We start from the raw sequence: 21,415 nt of genomic DNA, 5'->3' as shown, positions 1-21,415 counted from the left end.
CAGTGTCTTGCAACAGTATTTATTCCCCTCTTGGCATTTTTTTCAAGTGTTGTTGCCTCATAACCTGTATTTTGATCAATTTACAGGACTTGTTGACAACGTTGAATACGCACCATACGTACCATACCAACTTTAAATATAAAGCTCTTTAAAACAACCACAGCTGATACAAAGAGCTGCACAAACTGCAAACTATATAGAACAAATAAATATATAGAATATATAACTATATTTACAGAAAAGAGGTGTACTTTCAAAAGAACCGGCCCACTTAAACCGGATCCTTTGATCCTTGCAGCTCTTGAGTTCAGACACATGTTTAGATTGCACTCAGGTGGACTTCAATCTACTGTTTATGTGACGTTTGAAGGTAACTGGTTGCATCAGAATCATAGCAAAGGGAATAGATACAGACGCATATTTCAATCTGAAAAAAAACTCACAGAGAAAGAAATGGCAATTAGAAGGATTTTATTGACACAATAATTTAAGTCTTTGGCACTCAGACCTCAGCAGGAACAATAATGCTGAATTATACTTTAATATGCATAAGTAGATGTATGAGAACAGGGATGTTCCCCCCCCAGGTCTGAAACTGGTGGTGGAGTGGAGATAGAAGAAGTTTGTTCAGTCCATATGGTGATCTGTTTAAGATAGATGTCCAACTTGATAAACACAGGTTTGCATGAACTGTCCATGATGAGCAAGCTTGAAGCGACTGTGGAGAGGAAAAACTCCCCTTTGGGAAGAAACCTCTGGCAGAACCAGGCCCAACATGGTGGTCTTCTGCCGGACCAATAACAGGGGATAGGGAGTGCTGAAGACTGAAGGGAGAAACACTCTGATGGGTTGAGGATGGAGAAACGTCTTGGAAGCTAGATGAACTCAGCTATGATGGTGGAGAAGGGGTTGGGGGTGGGTTGAATCGGACATCTGATTCGTAATCCGACATCATACGATGCTGTTTGCACTTGCTGGTTAGCAGGCTGAGACGTGGATTTGAAGTTGTTTTTAAGATGAGCACGGGATGCTGATTGGGCTTCATGGAGGTGCGGATCGTAGCTGATTGGCTCACATCAGAGGCGGATCGGCCTCTGATTGGATGGAGGCAGGCGATGAGTTTCTTCAATTGAACTTCCGCTTTAGCTTGATATCAATTTTCGTTTTTTAAAAAAAAAAATTTATCCAGCACATAAAATAAGATTCAAAAGCATCCGAACTAAAGGTTGGGATCTAACAAAATAGGCAAAAAGCCAAGGGTGTGAAAATGTTTGCAAGGCACTCAAATGACACATCCCCTTGAGCTCTTTAACATCTCTTATGTTGGAGACATGTGAAAGGACAGTGGCATGCAAAAGTATTAATCTTTTTCACATTTTCATGAGTTAAATCTACTGTAGCTATTTTGTAAATCAAAAGTAAATCATTATTGTGAAGTAGAAATAATGTGATTCTTGGCTTTAATCAATTTCTCCCTTTCTTAGCTCCCTTTAGAAGTGGCCTGTCTCATAAGGGCTTAGAGGTGTTTTAGAGGACATTAGTGAATGAAAAGCATGATGATGACTAAAGACCACATCAGACAAGTCAGAGGTAATGCTGGGAAACAATTACCACCGGCACCACCACATTATGCCGTTTAACATGTGGTAGTGGCTGCATAGTGCTGTGGGGATGATTTTCCTTAGTGTGGACAGACACCATGGTATGGGTTAAAGGGAAGATGGATGGAGCAAAATACATCGAAATACTGAAAGAAAACTATTTAGACATTACAAAGGTCTTTATACTCACCTTCCAGCAAGACACCGGCTCCAAGCATACAGCCAGAGCTACAGTGGAATGGTTTAGACCAAAGCATATTCATTTGTTTTAATGGCCGGATCCAAGTCCAGCCCTAAATCCAATTGAGAATCTGGGACATGATTGAAAAATTATGTTCATGATTATCAGTTTCCTTTCTGCACTACATTGTGTTCGTCTTTCCCAGTAAAACACATTGAAGTTTGTGGTTGAAAAAATGTTCAACAAATAGGAAGTGCTCTGCTAATAAGACCTATTTCACATGAGATTTTGTTTTCCTACAGTAGAAATTTTGCATATAGTTAGCAAGTTTTCTTACGTCACTGTGGAGGAATTTTGCTTCTCTCTGTGATTCAGTAATGCCCCGAAGCCTTAGAACTGGATTTGTAACCGTTTCCAGGCTGATGGATGTAACTGACTTTATTTTCCCTTGAATTTCCCTCGTTCAGCGCATTATGAGTTGATTTTTGAGACCTGTTAGTCTGCTTTACGTTATCAAACACAGTCAATTATTTCATTCTATATACCGGGCAGCAATTAGCTCATTTATCGCATAGAGCTATGTTGATTTGGAAAGCCTCTGTCTATTACTAGATGAAATCATAATGTGAAAACTGCATTTTGTATTCACTCAAGATTTATCTGTTTGATATTGATATTGATTTGATTTGAAGCATATAGGTATGTGAAAAAGGAGAAAGCAAAACAGTTGAGCTGTTTACTAGTATGATTCCTTCAATGAAACAAAATAAGATGTTTATCTGCAGATGACAGACATTTGTGCTCAGTGAAGGATTTAGAAAATCTGTTGAAGATGATTAACCAAGAAATGCATGAATTAGTGACATGATTTGATAAATTAATGAAATATCACTTCATGTTAATAAAACTGCATTATTTTCATTTGGGCTGTACAGTGGCGCAGTGGGTAGCGCTGTTGCCTTGCACCAAGAAGGTCCTGGGTTCAAGTACACCCCTGGATCTTAATGCATGGAGTTTGCATGTGTGGGTTCTCTCTGGGTACTCCAGCTTCCTCCCACAGTCCAAAAACATGACTGTTAGGTTAATTGGTCGCTCTAAATTGTCCTTAGGTGTAAGTGTGTGCGTGAATGGTTGTTTGTCCTGTTTGTCTCTCTGTGTTGCCCTGCGACAGACTGGCGACCTGTCCAGGTGAACCCCACCTCTCGCCCAGTGAACGCTGGAGATAGGCACCAGCACCCCCTGCGACCCCATGAGGGATTAAGCGGTTTGGAAGATGGATGGATGGATATTTTCATTTGGAAAATGTATTAAAATATGGAAGTAAATATAAAATTCAACGATGTAGCAACTGAAAGAGTTTATGAATATACATTTCTAGGTGTGACAATAGGTAACATACAATCCAAATTATCCAGAGGTATTCCAGTTTAGGTAAAGGAAGGTACATTTTAGATCACAAATCACTCCATCTACTTTATTCTTACCTTGTCTGGAGTGCTGTGTAGAACAGGTGGGTCCAAATTGCATCCTGGGGGCCAATTGTAGCCTCTGAGTAGGTTTTGTGCGTCCCCCCCAAACAGCATTTCAAGAAAGATTTGGCCCACCATCACATATGGTTGATGCAGGTGGAAACTTTTTAATTACAGCAAAATTATTACAGACAATTAAGAGTCTTAAAATTGAAAATATTAGATACAACATAAAGCATTCATCTTTTAATAGCCACATATTTTACATTCTCTTTTTCCTATAAATCGGGCCATATCTATCCAATGACTTTTACTCAAATGCAGACTTTGGTGTGTTAAAATCCACTTTGAATTAATTTATCAAATTTCAGTAAAAATAGTGTTTTCAAAGAAATTCTGAACCAATCCCTGTTCTTGTGTTTTTAAACTGTTTTTAAACTTCAGATCTATAATGGCTTACACATGCTTTTCCTACTGAAAATCCCCAAAAAATTCACAACACAACCTTTTGGTTATTTCCTATGATTATTATTATTCATTTTTTGGACCTTCAGTACTGTTTAGATTTGACTATTTTGGCCCAAGTGGTGAAGAGTTTAGACACGCCTGGTGTAGAAGTTTAGGGCAATTAACATAAAACTACACTAGAATCACAGTGGAAACGACAGAAAAGAGCAATAGCAAATTAATACTGCTGGCTATCATCGTTTGTTGATCTGGTCAAATGCAAAACTGCACAAGTTGTGCGCAAAATAGGAAACAACCTATATCCTGTAAATATACAGAAGATGTTTTCAGAAAATGTAATCTTAAGATTCTCAGGATCAGAACAACATTAAAACATTCTGTGTTTCTATTTGTGGACTGAAACTGCAGAAAAGTGTCAGTGAAGAAATACTAAATTATCAAAACATCATCAGGTTTGAAAAAAAAACATCATTTAAAGATATGTCACTAAAATGGTATTTAGCTGAGTAGGGCCTGACTTATTCATAGGTGGTGTTTATAGCTGTTGTGCAGTAATTATGTGTGCAATGTTTTATTTTGCTGTGTAAGTATTTAATTCTATGTATATGTGAAAAATAATATATCACTAATGTTTAAACACAAGTATAAAGCTTAATGGCAGCCGGTGAATCCATCAATACGTTGAAGCGAGGGCTGTTTTGATTTTGAGGTGCTGGGGAAGGATTTAAAAAGTTTGGACTTCTTCCTGCTCCTTTTTCAACATAACATTAGGCTGCTGTGCTGTGAACAGTGTGACATATCTTTTGATTATACATGTACTTTATTTTTTCAGGTTCTTCTGTTTTATTGTCCAATCATGCTCGAAATGAACTAACTAGCTAAAAGAGGCGGTTAGAGTGGAAAACCAAATTTAGCCATTATTAAAGTTTGCTCACGGTTGAAGAGATTGGAAAGATCTTCCTGTAACTATTATGTTCAGCAAATTTCTTTTTAAATTGGTGTCACTGACTCATGTCTTTGTCATGCCGTTAATGTTGAAATCAGATAATAGAAAATTGGTATGCAGGGTAATAGGTTCTGCTTGCGTTTTTACTATTAGAAGATGTTTGACCCCGTTTCTGAATTATGTGATGAATTTCTAAAAGCATGATGGTTGTTCAGTGAGACTGTACAGCTGTTTTTCTGTAGGTTAAATTACAAAAAAACAAAAACAGCTCATGAACACGTTTTTAGGCAGCTTCTGCTGTGGTACATATACCCCCTCCTTCTCTTCCAGATGTTTCCATCTCTCATTGTTACCGCTGGCTTTAATCTGATTGTGCTCTCCTCTGTTTCTTTACCCAGGTAGATGCCTGAAGTCATGAGTGGCCCAGGACCTCTGTCGAGGCAAGCCAAGTGAGTTTTCACACACTCGACACATTCCTGCCGGGTATTTACCTTTCTGCGTGCAGGCTGGGTTGCATTGCACCGGTTGCAGAGAATCACTAACCCAGTTTGTGGAAGGTGGCGTGGGTCAGGGACTTTGGGCACAGAGCCGCTCTGTTCGCAGTTGTTTGCTCTGCCTGGGCTCCCCCTCTGTTCCTCCTCCCTCTATCCTGTTTCCACTCTCTCTTTTGCTCTCTTTCACTCCCTGGTCCATATGCTTCGGTTCGAATGCTCGCTGGTCCTATACATGAGCAGAGAATTGTGTTTATCAGAGGTGGCAGCGTTTGAAGCTCCCTGACTCAGATATTTAGGGGTTCAGGGGAAAGAAGATGAAGGGCTTCAAGCGTAACTCCATCTCCTCTTGTCATTGCAGTGGAGTGGCCAGATCGGACAGCAAGCTCAGCGCCAAGGCCCTCTATGGTAAGTTCATACAGGTGTTTCTTTACTCTTGGCTTTTTTTCAAGAATGTGCCTTCGCACACCCTGAGCCTGTATTTACTTCAGGATGTTGAGTCACAACAGGTTGTTGACTGCTAACACTGTATAATTTAGGGGGGGTGTACACGCTTACCTCTAAGAGAATAGGTTTTATAGAAACAAAACAACTTTTTTAAGGTGTAACGTCCTTCATATCTCTATGCTTAAATAAATATCCAGCTTATAGTCTTAAAATGGTTTATAAATTGTAAACTTAGCATATTTTAGGTGTGATTTAACAATGTCTTTAAGGATAAAACATGATCCAAACCTCAGTTGTTATTGTTGGTGAAGATTCTCAGTCTTTCCTGGTCATAATCAGTCCAAAAAAAGGTTAAAAAATAATACAACTGGATTTCAATTCTGATGCTTCAGAATAGAAGTCCAGTTGTTTTATTTATTTTTAACCTTTTTTGGACTCAGTAGCAACTAAGGTGTTGTTAATTGTGATTACCACCAGAGTTTCATTTTAAGTAAGTCCTACATTTAATTTTGTATTTTTTATTACTTATTTTGTGTTTATTTTACATAATTTAATTAACTCAGTTATTCTGCTTCAGACAGACTTATTACTGACTAGAAAATTTATTAGGCTTTTGCAAAAGTGTTCCAACCCCTTGAGGCTTTTCACGTTTTGGCACATCGCCCCCACCCGCTTTACTGTAATTAATTATGCTTTCATGTGACGGATCAATACCAAGTAGTGCATAACTGTGAAGTAGTAGGGAAAAGGGTACACAGTTTCCAAAAGTTTAAATATGTAAAGATCTCAAAAAGTGCATTGTGTCCAACTTTATTCTGACATCCCAAAATAAAATCCAGTCCAACCAAGCCAAATTCAAGAGCTATAAGCAATTTTGGAAAGCACTGTATCTATAAAAGTGGAGGAAGAATTTCCCCTTTTTGTCTTGTTCATTTTAAGTTGTTGATGTTACTTCGGCAAGGCTGATGGGAGTGACATAAAAAGGCGTCCATACATAACTAATTTCTCTCACTAAAATGCTGCGGGTGTTGTGATTAAAGCCTATGGGGAGTGACTCTAAAGAAATCCAACTAATGCTTGTGAAAGATGACTTACTAAGGCTAACCAACATTAAAATAAATCACACCCAGCTGCGGTAACAATTCAAATCAACTCTGAAAGATTAGGTGGACTTGATTCTGTTAAGTTTCAAAATCATTGCCTGCTGCCAAATAAATGTCCTATTTGTGTAATTTTATTCACACCTTTGAATCGTCATGCTCCAGTCTTTTGTTTTTGTGGATCAGCTCTGTTATAGATAGCAATCACAACAGTATTGCACTTGCCATGCAAATGACTCCCTCTGACAACCCAAAGCGCTCCCTGTGTGACGTTTAGCTGCAGTCGTGCGGCCTTACTGGACTTTCACAGTCCCTCCCTCCACATGTGCATCACTAATAAAAAGAAATGTCCCAGCATTGTGCTGAAAGATCTTGTTTGTTGTTCAGTGTGATGACACCAAGTTAGAAAATGAGTCTAATGGGAGAAAGAGATGATTCTTGAAGGGAATAGGACTTTTCACCCTCCAGTGTGGTCCTCGCTAGGATTATTTCTGGGAGCCATTAGCGTCTGTGTGTCTGCACTTAGTCACCTTCTCATGTTGTGAGTGCTTGCTTTAAATACATGGGTGTGAGTGTTTAGGCGATGCATTTATAATCACGCTGCTAGAAAAATACTCTCAGGGCAAGGCCGGTTTATTTGTGTAGTACATTTCAGCAACAGGACGATTCAAAGTGTTTTTATATGATGGAAACATAGGAAAGGAAAAAACATAAACAAGTATGTTGCATTGGCATAATATAGAAAAGTTGGACTACAGACCGATACTAAATATGTTCCTGTTAAATGCAACTCTAAATGAATGGGTTTTTAACCTTGATTTAAAAGAGCTCAGAGTTTCAGCATTTTTTTGGAAGTTTTCTGGAAGTTTCTTCCAGATTAGTGCCGCGCATAAACTGAATGCTGGTTCTCCACATTCGGTTCTGGGGATGTGGAGTAGACTTGGACCAGAAGACCTGAGTGGTTCTGAAAGGTGCATATGACAACACGTCTTTAACGTATTTTTTTCTGCTAAGCCAGTCAGTGATTTATAAAATAATAGAAGGATTTTAAACCGTTTACGTGAGATAAAGGGAGCCAGTATAAGAACTTCAGAAATGAAGCGGTGTGCTCTACTTTAAGAGTTTTAGTGAGACTTTCTTGCATAAAGTCTGCTGGCGCTGCTTACATAAGGTGAGCTTTTTTCTCACTGAATGAATGTGTATGTCTAAGAGAGAGAGAGAGAGAGGGAGAGAGAGAGAGCTAAAGTGCAGGGTGTGTCTGTTTTTAATATGTGGCTGGAACAGGGTGGGGATACCCATGTAATGCAGGTGAATAAAAGACACATTGAGAAGTGGAAAGGAAAAGGCAAGGCTCTGCCTCTCTTTTTGCTTATTGACTCTCCCTTCTTTGCCCCAGAGATGAGCTCACCGGTCCGTGCCGGCACCTCCTTCTACACAGAGAAGAATTTTCCAACCTGCCAATCCATCGTCTCAAATAGAAACCAACACAAAGGTGCAACGGGACAATGCTCGTTTGTGGTTGCATTGTTCTAAATTTAGAATCACCTACAATGGCGGGTGATTGTGCTTGAAGGGTTGCTAAGCGTTTTCAGATGGTTTCAGAATGCCCCTGAAACATGGCTGAGTTATTTATATTCCAAATATCCACACGGGGCGAGAACCCCACGGATGATCTCTGTGACACACCTCGCCGGACGTGTGAAGAGTTGTTTTTCTCTGCCTCGACTCGTACTGAGTGACAGATGGTCACCGCTGCTGTCTCACCGCAGGACCGCCTGTCCTCTCTCTGCTTGAAGAAAAGAGAGCAGATGATATTGTGGGCTCTCTGCAGCAGAGCTGGATAAAGTGTTGAATAAACATGTAGCAGAATAATCTCACATATGCAAACTTCCCCCATAACTCAAACACTGAAGTAGACAAGTGATGCAAATGCAGATCAGGTTCTCCAGCCTGATCTGTTATCAGCTTCTGGGGGCTGAAACAGAAAGAGAGAACATCAGAATGGTCATTGCTCGGCTTGATCCAAACCACTGAGACGATTTCAGAAGCTTGTCTGCTGTTTTGCTTTATAGTTGAGGACCCTGTCTCTTTTCTGGAGTCTCTGACCAAAAGGCAAGACTCTTCGAAATCCTGTATTTGCATTTAGTAGACATTTCTTTGTATGTTGATGGAACGAAGAAAGAGAATCAAGAAAATCGACTGGTAGCTGTTTTCAGCTTGATCTACAGATCAGAATCAGATATTATGAAAATTGTATAAGAAAAAAAAATCTTGATATTTTCCTAGTCTGTGAATGCACCATCATAAGTGCTACCAGGCGTCATGACTACCACATTCTGGTGTGGGTGTTGTTACCGAGTAATAAAAATGGAAAAGAAAAAAATAAATAAATAAAATATTTAAAAGTGTTTCACCTGTGGAGAGCCAAGCAGGAAGGCATCTTTTGTTTGTGGTTCCCTGCAGGTCAAAATGAAATCCAGCTATAATCTCATTCTAAAATTACAGACAGACATGCTTGCCTTTAAAGCATTAAGGAATAAAGTAATCTGAGAAAAGCAAAGTCATCTTATTTTATGCATCTGTTTGCTGAATCTCGGGGCAATAGCTCACTTGTTGGGAAGCATATCCATAGGTTAACCAACAGGGATTCCAATCAAAGTAAATCTATATCTAAACTAAACATAAATGGGAATATTAGTACTGATGATATGAAAATTGCAAATAAATTTAACTCCTTATTTGTTAATTCAGTTGACCCTTGCTCTTTGTCGTGAGGGGAGGTGACAGGTCCTTCCTCATCCTTTTATTTTACACAAGTGAATCAAGACAAGATTGACAAAATAATTAATCAGCTTAACAATTTAAAAGCTAAATATATATTCGTCTTAGATATGTTTTTAATCAAAATGTATAAACAACATTGATAGCACCAATAACACATATAGTAAATCTATCCTTAAAAAACTGTATATTTCCTCAAAAATTTAAAATAGCTGTTGTGACACCAATTTTTAAATCTGGAGCACGTGATTCTGTAGGTAATTATAGACCAATTGCAATCATACCAGTAATTTCAAAAGTAATTGAAAAGCTAGTGGCAAAGCAATTGATGAGCTATTTGGACAGTAAACACCTTCTAAATCCTAAAAAAATTGGATTTCGACCAAAATACTCAACAGAAATGGCCTTGTGCCATTTTACAGAAGTGCTCTTAGATTTTAAAAGGCCTTTGAGGCTGTAAATCACAAAATACTTCTAATGAAACTGAAACAATTTTTCACAACAAGCAGTAGACTGGTTCAGATTCTATCTTGACTCTAGACAGCAATGTGTTAAAATAAACAATGTTAAATCTGAAATAAAAAATAATAATTTTGGAATACCACAAGGCTCTATACTCGGCCCTCTGCTCTTTTGCTTATACATAAACAATCTGCCTAAACACAAAAGTAAACAGGCTTAAATTGGAGGCAACCGGAATTTCGTTCAGTTCTTTCCGAAAAGAGAGAACAGAGAGACGCAAGAACATTGTCATTCAATATGTGTCAGGGGTTTCTGAGAAACTCAGGAGAATTTTCTCCAAACACAACATACTAGTAAATTTTTAACCTAATAGCACAAAAACCTGTTCATCCCAAAAACAGAACACCCAAACCACAGCTGAGCGCGTTGTGTATGCGGTCCAATGCAGCTAGGACCGCTCAGACTCCTACATTGGAGACACTAAACAATAGCTACATAAACGCCCAGCACAGCACAGGAGGGCCTGCAACTCATGGCAAGATTTAGCAGTCCACTTGCACCTCAAAAACAAAGGACACTCTTTTGACAACAATGATGTCCAGATCTTGTACAGGGAGAACAGATAGTTTGAAAGAGGGGTGAAAAAAGCTAACTTGGTCAAAATAGAAAAGCCATCACTAAGCAGAGGGGGAGGATTGCGTTTCCCAATCCCCAGTGTTTACAGCTCGGTCCGCCAACACTTTCCAAAGAGATTACATCAGCAATCCCATCATGATTCAGGTGACCAAGTACTCCACTCACACCAAGCAATAGCTTCTAACCACCCAGGTTGCTGTGTTTTGTCGTTTTGAGCTTGGAATCTCTCAGACATATAACATGCTGGATTTGAAAAGCCAGAATGAACATGAACATTTTAGAGTTAAAGTAAATGCATGCAATCTCCAGGGGATACACACAGAGACTGCAGTTTTAGCAACGCTAGGATAGGGTGACCAGACGTCCTCAGTTTCCAGGGACAGTCCCCATTATCTGGCAAGAGCGGATAAGAAGGGAACTGTCCCCGATTTCAGTGTTTAAAGAATGAGAACAAAAGTTGCACACCACAACAGCTGTTAAGGTATCTGGTTGTGCTGCTGTCAGTGTTACAGTGTACCGAGCACACCATCCTGTCAGCATTGCCCAAAAATGGACAAATGTTACAGTTGTAAACCAGAGCATCATTTGTTAGTGGTTCCCTGCAGGTCAAAATGAAATCCCGCTATAATCTTCTTCCAAATATCTGATAACCATATAGTTTAGCTTTTTAGTTAATTGCCTTTAATTTCCTCTTTAATCTCTTTTTTAAAGCGACGGCGTCTTTGACAATCAGACCGAATAAGCATTTACCACACAGGAATGAATGCCAATTTCTGTAAATAAAGGTGAAATATCAAGCTCCAGGGTGTTTAAGTGGCTTTTACAGTGATTATCTGATAGATCTGGGTCATGTTGGGGTTTGATAATGTGCCAGGGTGCTGTGTTTTATCACCGGCCATTGACTCTGGAGGGTTCTGCAGATCGCCCCATCTGCCGGCTAAGTGGCTCTTATTGCACTCGGTCACAGGGCTGTGAATTGATTGGAATTAATGTCGGTCATTAATAAGACATTAGTCGAGCTCAGCTTTCAGAGTGACACCTGACGCTTTTGTTTCACCTGTGGAGAGCCAAGCAAGAAGGAAATGGAAGGAACAGGAAAGACAATGGGTCGCATCATTTGGACGGTATAAAGTCATCCCCCTTTTTAAATCTGTATTCAATGATTTGCTTGAGCTCAACGATGAGCTCTTTGTCATGATGATAAAAAAGGATAAATATTGTAATTTACCCACTTAGCCTTGACACACATTTTCCTAAGTGTTCTACAAACAACAAGGCTTTTGTGTTGCAGTCAGCATGTAGCCCTCAATAGGAAATGTATCTTTATGAAGAAAAACCCAGTGAGACTTATGAATGTTGACTCTGTTAGGTGGGACATGGAGATGGAGAGAGAGCTGATAGGAGAACTATTGCTGGAGTTTTATGGGAATATGTCCACATTGAAGCACAATTGTTACCCTCATATTATTCACCTGCTAAATGGGTCGAAGCACTTTGGTGCGCTCATATAGCATCTGCCATTTTAAAGACAATGGCATCGCTAAGCAGCGCACGCGACGCTGATATCTAGAGCTTCCATCTGAATATAAATAAATGTTAATATAAAAAAATGAACGGATGTATTCTTCCCCCTTGCTTTGGTCAGGCTTTGAAGAAGTTGTAAAATGTTTTTGCTTCTTAAAAGAAACCCTTTTGGTTTAAAAATCCAATAAGTCCAATCATAAAAGGAGAAAGGAAGCAAAAAAAAAAAAGACAAACTAAACAACCATAAAGGGTTGTGCAGTAATGGTTAAAAAGAACAGCACACCCTGGTTTGGATCGTTACTTTATGTAAACTGCCTTGCAAAAGTGTGCATAGACTTCTTTTATTTGTAGAAATAAAGGTATGAAAGGTGTGCCGTTATTAAGCCACCTTTTCTTGGATAACCCTCAACCCTCAATATAGTCATTCACTCTCTCATTAAGGTTAGGAAACAAAGCAGGGGGTGTTTAAATCAGGTTTAGGGTATAGAATATTTCAAGCTTAGAACATCTCAATCTGAACATTTTAAGTTTTATAGTCTTTTATTTGTTTGTAACTCCTATAAAAGCCCGTCAAGCAGGTTCTGTACTATATTGATTATTTTCTTTTCTTACTCATTCATTCTCATGTGTGTTTGTGGATAATTTTATTGTTCTTCAGCTGAATATCAATGTTACTCCAAATTACTCCAAGCTTTAGCTGCAAGACAAATGCTCTCACAATAAAATAAACATTTGTATGGTAATGTCAATGTCTGCTAGCTCTCAGAGTTCTGTGGCTCCAAAAGAGTTATGGGCAAAGTTGCGGGGTGTTATTGCTAAATATTGTAACAATAAAAAAAAATTTGTTTTTTTTCTGACATCATGATGCTGCCAATATTTAGGGAGCGTTGGCTTTTGGGAAGTCTGATATTGGATTGAAGATATAATTTCAAATAAATTGCGGCTCTGCAGCAAAATAACCACAAATCATTAGCCCTCTCCCACTGTGTTCATCCACTGGTCTATCAAAATGTAACACACATCATGATTATGGTGTTCATTTCTCAAAAAGGTCATTGTTACACTTTTTAGCATACAACCTCACAAACCTGATCCATGGCAGCCACTCTTGGTATCATTTCAGGTCTTAACATTGCACTGTTAAAACTTTATTATTTCACATTCACTCTCTGAAATGACATCTGCAGAGTTTGAGATTTCACTTTTATGCCCTGTTCTTTGTAGATTACACCGTCTGACCTCAGGCTCCTAAAACTCTCTTCTATGTTTTTTACTTGTGAAGAATATTTCTCATTGTAGAGCGTAAGACTCAGACTCACTAGTCTTAAATTTATGGTCAAACTTTATTAAATAGTGGGTAAAGTGCCAGAGAGGAGGAAGTGAGCTCGATGCTGTCATTAATCTTTGTACCTGCAATAAATCTGGGCTTATGAGGCCAGCACTAGATGTTTACTGCCAATTCGGACGGCATATTATGAAATGTAGGAGGGGAAATCAAGATACACGCACTTCTATCATATAAGATTTAAGATTAACTCCTTTAAAGTGTTTGGTTCCGTTGCAGTGATTCTCTGGATCAAGGCACTTTTTTGTTTCATTATGCAAAAAAAGTTAATTATTGTGTAGTTAGGCCTTTTCTTTTTTATATATTAGCACAAAAATATAATCAAATAAGCTATCCAAAGTAATTGCCTTACTAACTGTGTCACCAACCTGAATCATTTGCAGAGTTGTTAATTGTTAGGTCACATGGGAGGGGGGGGGGGCACCTCTTCAGTCCAGTGTCTTGTCACTTCCTTATTTGCTGGCTGTTCCTCTTTGCTCACGCATTACTGTTTCTCATTGTCGGTTCTCACTACTAAAACGTCAACATGTGGACTTATGGTCAGTGCTGTTTTCTTTGTATTCGTGGAGAGTGGCATTTTTTCTTCAGCAGAGAATAATTTTACTTTTTGTTGCCTACAGAACAGCGGAAAAAGTACTCCAACTCCAATTTCATCATGCATGAGACATCGCAGTATCACGTTGAGGTAAAGTCTATGTTGCTTTATGATTTGATTCAACAGTTCAGAATTTAGATTCAGTGAAATAGAAAAGGTATTTGTAGCTCAGGGACTGGTGTTTTTTGCAGATGTTTTAGAGAGAGTGAAAAGAGGCTTTTTAAAAAAAAAGTTTATATAGATTTGACAACCTGTGTACATATCTGTAGAGCTGCACAAAATGTATTGCTTATAACTTCATAATTTGCTTTAAAGGGTAAAATTTTATTCTAGTCTTTTAAAATGGCCTGAAGTAGTGGTTTAATAGTACACCCCTATATCATGTCTCCAGCCTGTAAATAAATACGGTTTGGGTTCACAAGGAGTCTGGATTTTACCTGAATTTTTAGAAAATAAAGTAAGAATAAATTATTTTTTGCAGAAAAAGTGCAAACCTTAAACTAATCAAACCATTTCTAATCAGTGTACAATAATTCATTCCAGATTTGATCAAGGAGGCTCTTAAGGCTTTTCTTATGATTTCAAATATAAAATCAGGTTTTTATAATTCTTATGTTTTAAAGAATTCCTGTTATTTTTTGAAATAGTCCAAGTTTGATCTGTCTAGGTATTGTAGATATTGAACTAGAAATTATCAAATGCAATCCCCACCCCTTTAAAAACAGAAGAAAAGCCCTTTAGGATGGCACCAATGGGAGGCCCCAAATTAAATGCCAACTTCATGGTACTTCAGGGTTTTTACAAATTGCTCAGACTTCATGTTGTAAACAATCAGTATTTAGTTTAGTGTAGGATGCTTCAGTCTTCCTTTTGGGTCTCTACTGCTCCTATAAACAAAGTCTTTTTTAAGTAGAGTTGATTTAACTTAATTTTGAAATGACAAATGTGTTGAAAGTAAATACAAATGACAATAAATAAAGATAACAATGTTATGCAACACAAAAGTTTCTATTTTAGTATGAACAAAGTTGTTTCTAAAGTACTATAAGCTAAAAAGTTTTTAAAAACAATTGTAGCGTGACCCTTTTCTCATGTCATGTCTTTGCAGGATTATTTACAATTTTGTTTAAGACAAGTTGATCTTATTTTACGTGTTGAGGATGTTTTGTTAATTTTGGTCTCCCACTTGTTTAATATGCCTTCTTTTAAAGCAAACCACCTAAAATGTCAACCTAGTCAGGAACAATAATTGGACAGAAAATTAGAAAATAAAACCTGGCTAAAGAAACCCTGGAAATTTGCTACAGAAAGCTGTAGATGTACTGATCCAGACTAATTTGTGGACAGTATGGCTCTTAAGAAGCAAATGACTTGTGTAGTTACAGTTTTTAAATTATCTTTATTAATTTAACGGTTAAATCTTATTTTGACGTGTTAGCTGTTCATTGGTCGCAGAGGAGATAGCTAAAGAGTCCATCACTGAATTATCCTGGCCTGTTCTTTTGACCAGAGATTAAAGCTCACATAATGATGATGCCTGTGATTTACGAGACCTCACGATAAAGACAGTCAGCACTCGGAGTGCAGCCGTGTGGGGCTGATATACACAGGTCAGAGGCTGGCTGTGGGTGAATGGTTAGTTCTGAACGTTGTCCAAAGCCAGTACTAATAGTTCTCCAAAATGCGTCTTCATCAGTGGCGGAAAATGTTGGAAAATTACTACGATTACTACGATTCCACAATAAGCATTTAATTCCCTTCTCAGAATGAGCGGCTTACAGATAAATTCAACCATTTACAGCTTTATTAGGTCTTATTTTGGAATGGAACAGTATTAAATACAACACTCAAATTCACTATTTGTCACCAAAGTAGGCATACACCATACTGTACTGCCATTATCTTCAGCCAAACAGTTTCACAATGACACAATTGATTTCACAACAGAACAGAAACAGAGCAGAATTTCAAAATCTGAAAAAAATCATCAACTGACAAAATTGTGTACATGATACAATGTTCACAGTATCTTCCAAAATCCTTTAACTCTCTTCAGAGCTAATAGCCCAACATTCAAACTCACTCACCACATGACAAAATGTGTGTTTCTCTCTCTCTGTCGTCGCCGCCGTCTCTACGTCACTGCCTGACTGACTGCTAGCTACATCACGTATTTATGTTAAAATGGCTTGCCATACACCTATATCACTGTGTAGCGGGGGCAAAGATTCCAGTAGCCACGAAGCCATTCATTTTGTCCATGCTGATTGGCCAAATATTTATACATTTTCCCTAGCAACATTATACGATTGGTTATTTCGCTACACTTGTGGGGCGCTTTGAGTGATAGCCCCAAAAGTGTAGAAGAAGAGAACTTATATGTTCTGTTGGTGGAAATGCACTGTTAAATGAGAGTCAATTGGTAGAAGTGTTTTTTAATAATTCATATTACATGTAGCCACATACTATTAAGTAAAAACTGACTTTAATAATAGTTTGCAGTCAGGTTTTTTTTAAGTCACAGTTTTTAAGTTTATACATTATCATAATAGTGGCATTAGGATGTGACACAACTTTTTCTGAAAGACGTACAGTTGTCATCTGATGGTTAAACTCTGCTTCTGGATTGTGTTAGAATTCACAAAGGTAATAAAGAATGTCCGTTTTGATATCACAGAGAGAAATGAAACCTTGGTGTCAGTACTGTGCCAACTCTTTTGCATGACAGGAGAGCTTGTAAAAATGTGTTGAAACAAATTTAAGATAGTCCAATCAGGTAAAATGAAAAAGCCAGCCACTCCAGTAAAGCTGATAACAGAATTTTATTTCTTGTTTGCAGCTAATTTAGACGCAGAACCCAACTAACAATGAAAGTTTATTGAACAGACAGCACATATTGCTAAAGGATTTGTGTTTTTGATGTGGTAAGGCCACAAACTTTAACGCATGCACAGGGAGAACATGCAAAACCCACGTAGTAAGACCCAGAACCTTCTTGTTGCAAGGGACCAGCGCTATCAACTTCACCACTCGTGTATTTTTGTGACTCATTAAAAAAAGCTTAAGTTGTATGTACATAGTTCAATGAATATTTTATTTTCTAAATTACAAATTGATAAATGGCCAAATTTTATAGTTGGGAAAATATATATTTTTAAAAGACAGTCTTATGTCTTAAAGAAAATCTAACTGGAACTTCAAGTGATGTGGTGCTGAAATACCGACATGTTAGAATTTAAAGCAAATTTTGGGTAATGCAACAAAATATATGCTAGTAACTAAACGATTTTAATGACTGAAGGAGTTTTTCCCAGCTGAGCAGAGAAACTGAGAAACCAGCTGTTGCCCAACTTTAAATGCCATATCTGAAGCTGAGCTATGCTGATCAGTTAATTTAATATGTACAATAACTGGGATATAAAAGTTTTTACAAAACCATAAACTGTATGGCAAACAAGATTGAATCTTTTTCGTATGTTTTTGTGTGTTTCATCAGTTTCAGAAAACTCACTAACAGCTTTTTTTCTTCTTTAGCATCTCTCCACGTTTGTTATGGACAAGGCAGAATCTATCGTCACTGTAGACGACGCTATCAAGAAACTGATTCTTCTGGACTCAAAGGATAAAATCTGGACACAGGAGATGCTACTGCAGGTTACAGACAAGGCGGTTAGACTTCTTGATTGTGACACCCAGGTCCGTTTGGATTCACACGTTATGCTGTCTACCTCCTCTGTGCTTTTATTGGATATCAATTATGTTCTCACAAAGAATTTCAGTCTAGATTTGTTTCAGGACATGAGTTTAAAACAGATGCAGTAGTTCTGTATCGCTCCTTAAGCTACTTGTTAACGATAAAGAAATGTATAGATTTGCTGGTAGTAAATTATGCTTTTGGAGCTTAGTTGTTTAATTTAGTAGTCTGAGTTGATTCTCATCTGGTTTTCAGAAATACCTTCAGAAAAGTGCACCAAATTAATCTATCAGAGTTGTAGAAATTCAACACAAGTTAGTCTCTCATAGTGAAGTTATTTTAAAGCATATTCATGGTAAACTGTGATGGCAGTAAATATTAGCTAATCAGCTGCTGTTCAGACAAGTGTGCCAAACCGTAAATGAAGCTTTCTTCTTTATTTATGACTTAACGGCCTTGTTTAACCATATTAAGGATGTGATCCATATTTTCCTTTAATGCGGCCATCTCTTTCCCTCTGGCATTCTGGTCGTCATGCAGGAAGAACTGGAGAACTTCCCCCTCTCCACAATCCACGTTTGTATGACGGTGCTGAATCAGACACGCTACTCGTCTGTGCTGCTGCTCCTGTGTCAGGACAGGGATCAATACAGACCAGACATCCATTTCTTCCACTGTGACGAGGTGGAGGTGAGTCTGAGACAAACCCCGAGCGTGTTGTCAACTGTTTGGGTGCCCTCCATGTTGTTTGTTGGAATATATTTTATTGTTTCATTGGTGCTTTTTGCCATATTTCAGTTCTGTGTTTGAGTAAATAGTGTGGTTTTATTTTTTTTGGTCATCTATAGAAACTCCAAATCATTTCCAGAACAATCTCAATTCTTTTTTTTTCTTTTTTTGCTTTACCTAAAGTCCTGCTTCCTGGATAAATAATCACATTTAAAAAGACAGAAAGGCCACAGAGATAAAATGAACTCATAACTACAGTCACTAGAATAAATTTTTTTTCCTCATCTTATTTTTCTCTGCCTTCCTATAACAGAGTACAATTTAGATACCACTAAAACGCATTAAAGAGTACAATTGAATGTTATAATGCAGTTCTATTCCTGGTAGATGAAAAGTTAAAGTAACTTAAAGTGATACTTTAGAAATCTGAAGTGAGATTCTGTTAAGGGCTTATAAATGATTGATAATATACTCGCAACAGACAGCAATTTTTGTTATAAATGCAGATTAGGCCTATAAGGCTGAGGCGCCCTGCATCACCAGTGGTACAAATACGTCATTGCTGTTGAGACTTTAGCCCCCCCCCCCCCCCCCCCCCCCGCCCCCCCCCACAGACACACACACACACACACACACTCCCCGATTACTGATTAGTTTGCGTGCCTCACCATCCTCCTCACTGAGCGGTGGCAAGATAGTCTCAGTTCCTCATCCAGTCTTGTTTGTCGGGTCTCCAGTTGTTTTCCACTCTTTATTTATCGCTTTGGCTTTGGATATGGACGGGTCTACGCAAGTAGCACGTAGCATTTGGATGTCATCAGGTCCTTCATCATACCCATCGACACTCAATCTGACTTGTTCTCTTTTATTTCCCATTTTGAATACAGTCTAAGAAAACAGTCTCTGTGTCACGTCAGCAGTCCAGAATCATTTCTTAACACTTTTCAGAAAGGATCATAAACTTTAAAAAAATCTTTGCATTTAACCTGTGGTTGTGCTTTAAGGAATTGTTCTACTAAATGTTTTTTTTCTGCTAAGTGTATTCAAATAAAAAACTGGATGTTTGACCTTTTTTAGAGTGATAATGTCATTGTATTGAAAGATATATTTATTATAAGGCTTTTATCAAGTTAACACAGTCAAATGAGAGCAGAGCTGAATTAAAGGCACATTTCTTCCAACAACTCCAATCTCAACAATGTCATGACAGATCTCACTGATATCATTTTATTAACCATTACAGCGCTGTTGTGTTTCAATTAGTTATTGATAGAGATGCACTTATCAGTTAATTGGCTGATACCTAATTCCTCCTGATTTATTTATTTATTTCCAAAGATTTGACAACTCGCAAACTTAAGTCTGTATAAGCTTTGATTTAATTCAACAATTAAGTCTAAAATGGACCTGAAAATGGGAAAATGTAGCTGCAGGTGAATAGAGGTAGTAGGTTTAAATCATACCAAAACTGAAGGGATTTCATGATCACTATTTATGCATCACACCAAAGTGCATCAGAGGCTGTTGTTCAAACAAATTCTGCATTTGACCTAACCCTTACTGGCCAAAGTAAAATTGGCCTATTCCAAGCAGTGACCGATCGATTGATGCATCACTAGGTATTTTAGTGGTTCACAGTAGACTATTGTAAGTTGCTGTTTGTTGCTAATGAAATTCCATGTGAAAGAGCTTCTGCAACATCCATTCAAAGAAGTTGTCTGATAGAAAATGAAAGAAGTGTGGATATCATGATAGTAGCACTCACTTGGAACTGCAGTGATATATCCACAAAAACATTTTTTTTTATTTCCATACTTAACTTTAGCATTGAATCTTTTAACATGTTAAGGCACACAGTGGGAGTATTAGGTTTCCCGCCATTGAAAATGACCAACATGATTTTGTACATCTCTTTGTGTTTTGTCTAGGCTGAAATGGTTCACGCAGACATAGACAGTGCTCTTGGAGACAACAAACATGGAAGAAAAATGAGGCTTCATACCCTTAAGTAAGAACAACGGTGTTTACACCTGACCACACACATATTTATGTACACATTCCAAGTTTCATATGCTATTGTAGCAGTAATTACTCATAATTATGTATTTTTGCTTCATTCTTCCTCTTCAGAGTAAACCAGGAAAAAATGAAGCATCAGAGAGAAACCATCCTCCCTCCCACGAGCCCCAGGGGCCCGCCTCCTGTTGCCAATCGACGAGTGGCAGCCGCGGCAAATCCTCCGGGTGAGAATCGCCGCTTTACGCTGACATAAAAACCCAAACTTTTTAATAACATAATTAATTTTCTGTGGTGATGTTTTGATTTTTTGTGATTAATGATAGATCCTCGACTTGCTGGACCTTATGATGCTGAGTCGCATGAAAAGCTGGCCCAGCGCATCGAGAAGGACGTGGTGAGTTTGCTGTGGCGGTCATCGTGTCCCTTTTTGTGAGATCATAACGACTACAGCTTATGTTTTTACCTCTTTAGCAAATCCTCAACTGTGCCCTGGACGACATAGAGATCTTTGTGTCGCGGCTGCAGAAGGCAGCAGAGGCGTTTTCCCAGCTCAACCAACGCAACAAGAGTAAGAAGAACAAGAAGAAAGGACCAGCAGGTCTGTCACCCTTTCTTCTTCTGCGGTGGTTCAAACGGCATGACAATATGCACGTATTGCTCACTTTGCCATGTGTGATTCTCTTGCTCTTCGGTGTGCTGATGTGATTTATCATATTTATGCATGTTTTGCCAACACCTTAGCTGATTTTATTTTATTACATTTGAAGGTATAAAACTTTTCTAGAGGATTCAAGTGTTTCTTGGAAAGCTCCACCCAGTTGCTGCCTGTGTCTGAGTTTACTTGGTTGACTAGGTGTAAGCTGTCATCATGCGGTGTGGTTATGACTAAAACTGCTGGTCAAACTGGCTGACAACCCTCAGTTAAGT

The 21,415-nt window shown here is 38.2% G+C and overlaps 1 protein-coding gene across 2 annotated transcripts in view; it reads left to right on the top strand.

Annotated features, from left to right (window-relative positions):
* LOC105928211 (epidermal growth factor receptor kinase substrate 8-like protein 2) overlaps positions 1-21,415 on the top strand; it is a 42,246-nt gene that overhangs the window by 9,517 nt on the left and 11,314 nt on the right. Inside the window, exons 2-10 of one of the 2 annotated variants that reach the window (XM_012865362.3) lie at positions 5,064-5,114; positions 5,518-5,564; positions 14,072-14,136; positions 17,581-17,742; positions 18,281-18,430; positions 20,398-20,477; positions 20,600-20,712; positions 20,812-20,882; positions 20,960-21,086. In XM_012865362.3, the coding sequence (XP_012720816.2) occupies positions 5,068-5,114; positions 5,518-5,564; positions 14,072-14,136; positions 17,581-17,742; positions 18,281-18,430; positions 20,398-20,477; positions 20,600-20,712; positions 20,812-20,882; positions 20,960-21,086 (862 nt within the window). In that variant the 5' untranslated portion in view covers positions 5,064-5,067. Of the gene's footprint in view, positions 1-5,063; positions 5,115-5,517; positions 5,565-13,939; positions 13,991-14,071; positions 14,137-17,580; positions 17,743-18,280; positions 18,431-20,397; positions 20,478-20,599; positions 20,713-20,811; positions 20,883-20,959; positions 21,087-21,415 lie in introns of those variants that run through there. The other variant, XM_021318053.2, reaches the window with a different exon arrangement.

Source organism: Fundulus heteroclitus, chromosome 2 (assembly GCF_011125445.2).
Source record: "Fundulus heteroclitus isolate FHET01 chromosome 2, MU-UCD_Fhet_4.1, whole genome shotgun sequence".
In the NCBI taxonomy this organism is placed as follows: Eukaryota; Metazoa; Chordata; class Actinopteri; order Cyprinodontiformes; family Fundulidae; genus Fundulus; species Fundulus heteroclitus.
The sequence above is the reverse complement of the archived record's forward strand: the minus strand, read 5'-3'. Positions and strand labels throughout refer to the sequence as shown.